General features: G+C 37.9%; 1 protein-coding gene across 1 annotated transcript; it reads right to left on the bottom strand.

The window, feature by feature from the left end:
* Window positions 1–1,020: 1,020 nt before the first annotated feature.
* Window positions 1,021–7,471, bottom strand: LOC108675421 (the record flags this gene model as incomplete). Its single annotated transcript, XM_047885154.1, has 5 exons — window positions 7,171–7,471; window positions 6,388–6,471; window positions 3,148–3,275; window positions 2,212–2,599; window positions 1,021–1,137 (listed from the first exon to the last, which is right to left on the bottom strand). Coding segments are annotated over exons 1-5 (814 nt in total), but the record flags the coding sequence as incomplete, so codon positions are not given.
* Window positions 7,472–9,999: the final 2,528 nt, after the last annotated feature.

The raw sequence follows: 9,999 nt of genomic DNA, 5'->3' as shown, positions 1-9,999 counted from the left end.
TGAGCTTTCATTTCCACAAGCTCGTTTCGTAACGAGTGTAATTCGCTGCGCAACAAGCTCAATTCTTTCTTGTGGTTCTCCTCCATTTCGGCTCTCTTTCTAAACTCTTGCTTGTTGGTTTCTTCAATTTCGGCTTTAAAAACAGAAAACATAGTAGTGCACTTCTCTTCCACCATTTTTTCGCTTTTTACAGCGCTAAGTGCAGGTTGTTGGCAGTCCTGACAGTACCAGTGTACTGACTTGTTTTTACGAATAACCGAGCAGTCAGTCTTGCTTAACTTTGCACAATTGTAAGTAAAAATTGTAAAGTTTCAAAGGGCTGTAAAAACTCGGTTACAGACTTGAGAATAAGCGGCTTTCAGTCGTCAGCGGCTGTAAAAGGTGTCAGGGTAGAAGAGGTAAGCTTGGCCATAAAAACAAGGGCTCTATTGTTCTACGCTGGCGAGGCAGTGCTGCACGCGTTGCCCTCGCCTGACCTGCTTGCGACCCTCGCTGACTCTCGATCGCGTTATTTCAGATGGAAACACTTTTACTATAGGCTTTTTTTTTATTTGCACTCTCTTTTACTGAATTCACTGAAAATTCAGTCATTCACTGACACGGATCATAAAAAATGCAAAAAGAGTTCCGAAAACGGCACAGTTAAAGTTAAAAGTTGAAAATCTGGGACCGCAAAACACGAGCGTCCGCTCTCGACCACGGCTGAAACTTGACTTCATTCTAGAAAAAATAGTTCTAAATGGTGCTTGTACATTCCACTGCTTTTCGAAATTATATTCATACGCAACTTAAAAAGCTCTATGAATTTCCAACTATTTTCACAAAACTCATTTGCGTTGTTATACAAATCATATATAAGGCATTTCTCTGGCATTAGTTAGTTTACAACACGGATAAATAAAAGATAATAAAGATGTTAAAGATAGTCCCAATGCTCTGTATCGACGAAGCCTTGATCAAGTCACATATAATAATGACGAAATAATTTTAATTAAACTATTAGTTTAATTCATTTATTACCTTCCATTATAAAAGCATGAGGTCCCAGTAAGCCAGCAGCAGCAAGTTGCTGCGCCTGATAGCTGTACTCAACAGGGCCGAAGTCGCCGCCGATTGAGATCCAGTCTTTGTCTTCAACTGAAAAAGGGAAATTTGGCTCGGGTTTTCAAGATATTTTACATTTTTAAATAAAAAAAAAATCGGTGCACGATTTTCTGAACATCTTCTTCGAACATCATGACTAAAAAGGAAGTTAATGGAATTATGAAATATACACTTGTCAGACTGACAGGGCGATAATTGCCAGGGCTGCTTTTGTCACCTTTTTTGAGCAATGGTGTTAATTTAAGTTAATGTTAAGTTAATGGAATTATGAAATATATATCAATAATTCACGTAGCCAATGAGTGAAATCCAAAAAGCGTCGCAGTTTTTGTTCTTACGAGTCTCGTTTTGACCCAGTTTTGCCCGGCTAAATGAGCATATCAATGCTACGTATACTCTCGGCTCATGTTGCGGGATAGGCAACGTGTCACAATTTGGACAATATAACTCGCTTTTTTCTCCACTAAAAACTCGCTCTTTTTCTCGTAAGCAAAGTTATGCAATTTCATACAATGTATTCAGGTTTGTCTGACTCTGAGATGTCAAAGACAGAATAAAAACTACCAATGAAAGAACGAAATTATTATTCCATTAAATTTCATTCTGTTGATTTTGCACCCAGGCTGTTATTCGAGAAATTTAGCTACCGTAATTCTCCCTAATATTGACGTAATATTCTCCCTTTACTCACACATGCTGGGTACAGGGATACCCAGACTCTTGACCATCAGCCCATTACTCACACATGCTGGGTACAGGGATACCCAGACTCTTGACCATCAGCCCATTACTCACACATGTTGGGTACAGGGATACCCAGACTCTTGACCATCAGCCCATTACTCACACATGCTGGGTACAGTGATACCCAGTCTCTTGACCATCAGCCCATTACTCACACATGCTGGGTACAGGGATACCCAGTCTCTTGACCATCATCCCATTACTCACACATGCTGGGTATAGGGATACCCTGTCTCTTGACCATCAGCCCATTACTCACACATGCTGGGTACAGGTATACCCAGTCTCTTGACCATCATCCCATTACTCACACATGCTGGGTACAGGGATACCCTGTCTCATGACCATCAGCCCATTACTCACACATGCTGGGTATAGGGATACCCAGTCTCTTGGAAGTCATCCCAATCCTGCACAGGATGCCGCTGCAAGGAGGACAGGCTTGGGCATGTCCTTCTGTGTTGATACATTTGTTCAGGTAAGGTATAGACAGTCTCTTGAACACGTCCTTGACTTTATCGTGGAGTGATGGCATCAGGAATCGCGTTACGCTGTAATTCTTCAATGCGTACAGCGATGCATATTCACTCATGAGGTTACCGAGTCTACCGAGCGGCCGGAACGTCATAACGGGCGCCGGAACTCCGTGCCACGTGCCCGTGCTTGCAAGACGTACGCGAATGTCGACCGCGGTCTTTGGTAACGGACGGGAGTCGACGCAGGTTGCGCACGCGTACGTTTCTGCAAAATCCTACAGGACGAAACGTGCTGATAAGTGCAGGGAATTTAGAATTATGTAACATTGAAAATCAAGTGAAAATATTGTACCGGTTTTTCTTAATCCATGACGGGAAAAGCATTATGATTGTTATTGCGCGAGGATATTCAGTAGGATGCTTTTAACGTAAATTTCAAATTAAATGGACAAAACATTAGGATCGAATTAGACAACTCACGAAATTACTAGCGAAACTTCGTCACCATTGCTGGAGGTACTCAATGTTATTCATCTTTGCTCGAAAAATATATACTAGACATAAAAGGTGCACCAATAGGAAGATGTGATAAAAAGAAATTTATTTTTGTGCAAAAGGAGACAAACAAAGCTGAACGACTCTCTCCAGTGATTCCATAATTTTTTTAAATGCAAAAGCACTTCTATAAGTTGTCAGTTATTTCGAGAATAAGACGTTTTTTAATCTTGACACTCTATTGTCTATATAGAGATTCATGAAACGATTGAACTTTTACTGCAGTGGTATCGAAATGATGAATTCATTACAAGTGTGTCGCTCTGACCTTAAGAATGGCCAGTTTATCAGTCAAATCCTCTTCAGTTTCAGTTAAAGTTTCTTTCATTAATTTGATGACCTTTGTGTTGTTTATCCCAGTGACTTTGAGGATCAAATCCAGCATCTGGTTGGCAACTGGAACCGAAAAAATAAAGCTTCTGTTAGTCATACACGAGAATAAATACTGGTATAGTTAGTCTGAATTTGTATTTGTACTATAGTGTCGGAGGGTATGGTAACCCGAAAGGGAATCATTGATAAGAACTACTCTCTGGTCTCAAAAACACTGTATTTATGTACTAAAAAATTAAGTACAAGAACCTTATGCAAATTTCGCAAGTTCCTATCATGATAATTGTTTCCTTTTGTATGCTTGTATTACTTTAAATTAGTTAGATGATTTTTAGATTATATTTTTTGACTCGCTTAGACATCGACGTGAATCATTTCACAGTTAAATTTTCTATGATCGAACAGCAAAGAAAATGCCGAAAATTCGAATTGTTTTCAAAAAAATCTTAGTAGACCTTTCCGTTATTAGCAATTTGGAAACGTTACTGCGATTTTATTACACTGTGAACCCGAAATAAACGACTCTTTTAGAATTTATATCTTCTGTGAATTCAAAAACTTGTGTTCCAGTTGGAGATAATCGAAGAAAATGCCCACAGCAGAGGAATGCTTGGAAATTGGAACAGTAAGGCCATCTGATTACGTATTCTTATTTTGAAATGTACTTTTATGTATTTTCATCATGTATTCTTATCATGTTATTTTTATTTTGAAATGTATTCTTATCTATTCTTATTATGTATTCTCTTTTGTAAATGTATTTTTACGCATTCTCATTGCGGATTCTTATTTTGAAATATATATTTTTTGCATATGTGCTGCAACCGAAACCTCTGATGACACAGATCGCGTTACGAGTTGTTGTTATAATGTCACTTGTGTTGTTATGATCACAATAACGTATAATAATTATTTTTTTAAATTTGTATTTATCTTTATTATTCTGAAATTTTCTGAGCTCATCTTTTGTTTTCAAAAATGTTTCTTTACGTATTTTCGCAATTGTTAGTTAGACCTGGGAACTGAATAAATGGTTCTCTGGAGAACGACGTGTCCGTCATTGGGGGGAGAATATTTCGTTGGGAGTTAGTCAGTTAGCGGAAGCCGAATGTGGAGGTCATGTGTACACTGTGTAATTAAGTTCATGAATTCAACGTCAGTAATTGTGTCTTGTTCATTATCCTCCAAAGACAGTGTACTACCAAAACTATACGATCGTAAGGCTTTATAAAGTGGTGGCCACGTGTAGACTGCGGAGGCGTGTGCGCCACGATATAAATTGGTGCCGTGATCATTGTCTGAAGTGAAACTGTGAGTTATGACAGTGCCAGTAGACCTTCATTATACAGTTATAAGCAGAAAAAATTAAACCAGTGTTATTTGGTGACTATTTATTGGTGATTATATCGCTCAGCACATGTTAATGCAGCCTCGAACTTCAGAGTGCATCCTAAATACCTACATTCATCCACTACTCATTGTTAAATAATATTTTCTATCTATTCAGTCCATTCAAAGTATTTCAGATTATCATTAATGATCTGTGCTGTCAGAGCTAGTAGTGAATTAAGCGACTTGAGATTTCAATATTCAATATACAAGTTTACAATTTTGTAATCACTCTGTAATATCATTATTATTATTTTAATGGAAAAATTATTATATTGAAAAGGTTTCATTAAGTCTTTCAATGAAAAGTTTGCTGCATGTGCGCTTTATCATAAAACGACACATGACAAGGCTGTAGGCTGGAGCTACGAGTTACTTTCTTACGGCTGTCCACCACTAGCTGTTTAAATAATTTAAATGTATAATTTAAATAACCACCTTGTAGAATTTGCTGGTTTGTTTCAGTTCCGTTGATCACTACAGAAATTCTCACTTTATATAATTGAAAATCATGTATGTGACACCACACATTTGATATAATTGAAGTGAAATAGATGTTCATTGTACAGAAAGTCTCACATGATATAATCGAAAACATGTATTTGACACGACATACTTGATACAATTGAACTGAAAGAAATGTTCATTGAAAGTTAAACCATCATAAACGTTTGATGGATGATATCAGTCGATTTTATTACAGTTTGATTTATTTTGAATATAGTTTTACTTAATATTATAAATTTTCAGAGGTAAAATTGCTATTTTAATAGTGCTATATTTTAACAGACGCAGTAATTGATTCTATTTTTAGAGGTTGTGACAGTAATAGAATAGCGTAGAGATAATGTTGTGGGGTTGTTATTGGGGAAGGCTGGGTCTGTGAGTTCATGAGGTTGTGGGTTGTTGGAGTTGTGGGTTGTTGAGGTTGTGTGTTGTTGAAGTTGTTGGTTGTTTAAGTTATGGGTTGTCAAAATTATTGGGGTTGCGGGTTGTTGTCTGTGGGTTGTTGAGGTTGTGGGTTGTCGAGGTTGTTGAGGTTGCGGGTTGTTGAGGTTGTGGGTTGTTGAGGTTGTGGGTTGTTGAGGTTGTGAGTTGTTGAGGTTGTGCGTTTTTGAGGTTGTGGATTCTTGCAGTTGTGTGTTGTTGAGGTTGTGGATTGCAGGAATTGTGGGTTGTTGAGGTTGTGGGTTGTTGAGGTTGTGGGTTGTTGAGGTTGTGGGTTGTTGAGGTTGTGGATTGTCGAGGTTGTTGAGGTTGTGGGTTGTTGAGGTTGTGGGTTGTCGAGGTTGTGGGTTGTTGAGGTTGTGGGTTGTTGAGGTTGTGGGCTGTTGCAGTTGTGGGCTGATGAGGTTGTGGAGTGTTGAAGATATAAGTTGTTGAGAATGTGGGTTGTTGGAATTGTGGGTTGTTGAGGTTGTGGGTTGTTGGAGTTGTGGGTTGATGGAATTGTGGGTTGTTGAGGTTGAGGGTTGTTGAGGTTGTGGGTTATTGGGGTTGTGGGTTGTTGAGGTTGTGGGATGGAGAGGTTGTGGGTTGCTGAGGTTGTGGGTATTTGGGGTTGTGGATAATTTGGGTTGTGGGTTTCTGGGGTTGTTGCCTTGTTGGTAGTTAGAGCTGTGGGTGGCTGAGGTTGTGGGTGGCTGAGGTTGTGGGTGGCTGAGATTGTGTGTGAATGAGTCTGAGTTTGGTTGAAGTTGTGGGTGGCTGTATGGGGTTGAGTGTGCCAGGGGTTATGGGGCCAGGGTATAAGGTTATATTCCTCACTGAGTTTTTGTAGTCTCACCAACAAGTTTGTTTAGGGCTGGCGGCAGGAACCTGACATTTTCCTCATCGGCGAGGTTGGTGAAGATTGAAGATTCATGTACAGCTGAGGGAGACAAATTTAATTGAGAAAAATTAAGTGGATTATTTTCTTCAAATTTTATTACTATTATATTTATCTTCATACTTATGTAAATTTAATGAAAATGTTAAAAAACCAGCTATATATTAGCAATCATCTTATTTTTGCGTATCATCTTTGCTGATTAGATAATGACAACACCGTATGGTAAGACTACTACAATGAGTTAACAATGAATTAAATATAAATGACTCTGTATGCACTGCATGCTGATGTCACGCATTAGTAATTCTGCCTAGCAGCATTCATTTTAGCGCCAACAGGATTAATAAATCTTGACTGAATCCTATGTAACAGGACTGAGTCTGAAAACTTAAGATTATTTAATATGCATAGTACCTCAGGCTTAAATTTTCTATAACGAAGGCATAAAAAATAGAGTGTGTATTCCACATATACGACTATGATTGTTGAATAAAACATATGTGATTCCAATGCATACTTAGAGAAGTGAGTGTCGTATTTTCCAAATATCGATACCCTTTTGCCCCCTGTGTCCTGACCCAGTTCGACCCGGCAAAAGAGAGTACAGTGGTACGTCGAAAAAGAGATAGTGTCAGACTATTCGAACCGTATTACCCAGTGATTTACCTGGTTATGCAATTAAAAACATAATTAGATAACTTATAAGGAACCAAACACTTTATAAATGAAGTAACCAACCTCGATTGGTCTCGATGAAGCAGTATATGAGCTGCAGGAGGGCGACAGCGGCTACTGTACGCTTCATGTATGGGTACTTCAACAAATGATTGCACATAGCGGCAAAACAATCCTTAAACAACTGTAATTGCGTTTGATGTCACGATGGTCTCCTATCACTGCAATCACGGCTCTTATACTCGTGATTGTCTCCTATCACTGCAATCACGGCTCTTACACTCGTGATTGTCTTCTATCACTGCAAACACGGCTCCTGTACTCACTATATTATCATGCATACACTGTCACTGTAAGAGAATGCCTAAACTATCTCAATACTCGCATAGTTTCAATTCAATTCCACACACTGAGTACAACACAGCTGCTTTAATACAATAATGCACAACGTACAACACAGCTGCTACAACACAATAATGCACAGCGTACAACACAGCTGCTACAACACAATAATGCACAGCGTACAACACAGCTGCTACAACACAGTAATGCACAACGTACAACACAGCTGCTACAACACAATAATGCACAGCGTACAACACAGCTGCTACAACACAGTAATGCACAACGTACAAATCAACTGCTACAACACAATTATACACTGTGTGCAACACAGCAACGTTGACTCAGCAATACACGGGTGTAACACGGCTGTATTAACAGAAATAATTTTCTGTGTACAACACAGGTACACAGCATTGACTAGTGTACATTTTTTGTACCAAGTACATATAACGTACATGAAACAATTTCTCCAAGTATATAACTCTTCAGCAATATAAACCAACAATCTTGTTTGACAGAGAAAATTCTCAAAGAAATGATTTCACCGGCATTAGTATTACTAATGTAATAATGAGGCAATGGCATATTATAATCTAGGGAATAGAGTAACATTGGGCAGCGGGCCCCCCTTTTTTAACTAAATTTTTGATAAAGTTTTAATTGATACGAGGTAGTTTTTTTGATTGATACGAAGTAGTTTTTTTGATTAAGTTACAACTAATGAAAAATATATTATGTGAATTAGACGCCTATAGAGTTATTCAATTTTTAACGAAACACTTTTTTGTAAAAAGTGTCAAAATGGGCCCATTACCCCACCCCTGGGGAAATGGGCCCATGGGCTTGGGGCAAGGCGCCCAGCCCTGGTCCCTTTACCACAATTGCATATTTTTTGTTTAAAAATGATAAAACAACACTTTACAGTTCAAAATAAGGAAAATGTAATAAAAATATTCCATTCATTTATTTATTAACAACTTAAAAAATCATATCCTTAACTTGAATACAATATATTCATGGCTCAAAAAATATTTCTATGACATAAAAATATATATCCTTGACTGGAAAAATATATCCTTGCCATAAAAAATTCATCATTGACATGAAAAAATGTATCCTTGACTAGAAAAAATATATTTACTTGATCAGAAAAAAACTTCGTTCTGGTTTCGTCCATAATCCAGATATTATGGGCAAGAAATTCGTACTTAATTGTGATTTCAGCCAACAGCACAAAAATTCATCAACTTTTGGCTCATTGGTGTTGGCTGAAATGAACTTTTGGTAAGGCAAAAGTCTATAACTCGATAAGGGGTCATAAATACGCATAACTAGAAACTAAACTTGCTGCCTTTGGGCGGCATATAAAAAATCATGAAATATGAAGTGTAATTTGCAATTCAAAAAGCTAGTCATAGTTTTGAAGAGCTCATTGAGACAAATCTAATCATGTATAACACAAGACTTCACAGAGGGATATTGAACCCACCATGAGCGCTTGGCCCCTTGAAACGCATGGGCCCGTTGCCCCACTAGCTATCATTCAATTTATATCGCAGAACTTTTTAGCAGAACGTAGAGCCACACACTTCATCCCAGTGAAACTGTCGACCGGCGGTAGAAAACACGGACCAATATCTGCCATACTTAGCGGGAAACCCGATGTGGGCCCGTGAACCGCAGTGATCCCTTTGTCCCATGTTACCTATTTATAACTTTGTCACTTGTTAGGCTGAGAATTGATAGTCATTAGTTTTCTTCTTCTAAATAATTGGTATCCGACTATGCGCAAATCTATAAATACCTACTCTTGACAAGCAAACCCAAAATCCCTTGACATTTAACCAAATTATTTTTAAATGTCTTCTAGTTTTTTTTACGGCAGAGTAATACATTCCATAATTCAAAATTTTCATACGTGGACAACTTCTGTACTCTTGCCAATCCAGGATTAGAGGTACATGAGCGTATGACAATGTTAGGACAAATAATCTTTTTAATACCACGACAACATTTGCTATGGCTATTCAATGCACAACACATGACTATGACTTAATATAACATCGTGAATATTGCTCCTCCATTATTTATTCTCTTACTTTGTTAGTTTATTTAAAATTCTGCTAACATTTGGGCGGTCGGAATCTTTCACCATATCAACTGGCCGTTGTAGACGTGAAAAGCGTGGACAACGAAAAGTAACAAGAATATTCAGAAAGTGAATTACCTTTATTAAAATCGACGAAAAAGCGATGTCCTGTCGAGGAATAAGCTAAAAGTGATGTTATATGAGAAATACGCAGAAAGTGATTATTGGTAAAAAATAGTGATATGCTCTGGAAAATAACAGATATAAAGTCATTATGAGCTGTGGAAAAATAAGCAAAAGTGATGTGCTGTGGAAAGTGAAGCGTTGTAGAGAATGAGCGAAATGTAATTTACTGTCTAAAAATAGCATAGTGTAAAAAATATAATTCAGTACTCACTGCAGTGAGTGACAGAGAGCACATTTTCTCGTCAACGAAAACGTGAAGTCACGGACGGACA

Source organism: Hyalella azteca, unplaced genomic scaffold (assembly GCF_000764305.2).
Source record: "Hyalella azteca isolate HAZT.00-mixed unplaced genomic scaffold, Hazt_2.0.2 contig17097, whole genome shotgun sequence".
NCBI lineage: Eukaryota > Metazoa > Arthropoda > Malacostraca > Amphipoda > Hyalellidae > Hyalella > Hyalella azteca.
The sequence above is the reverse complement of the archived record's forward strand: the minus strand, read 5'-3'. Positions and strand labels throughout refer to the sequence as shown.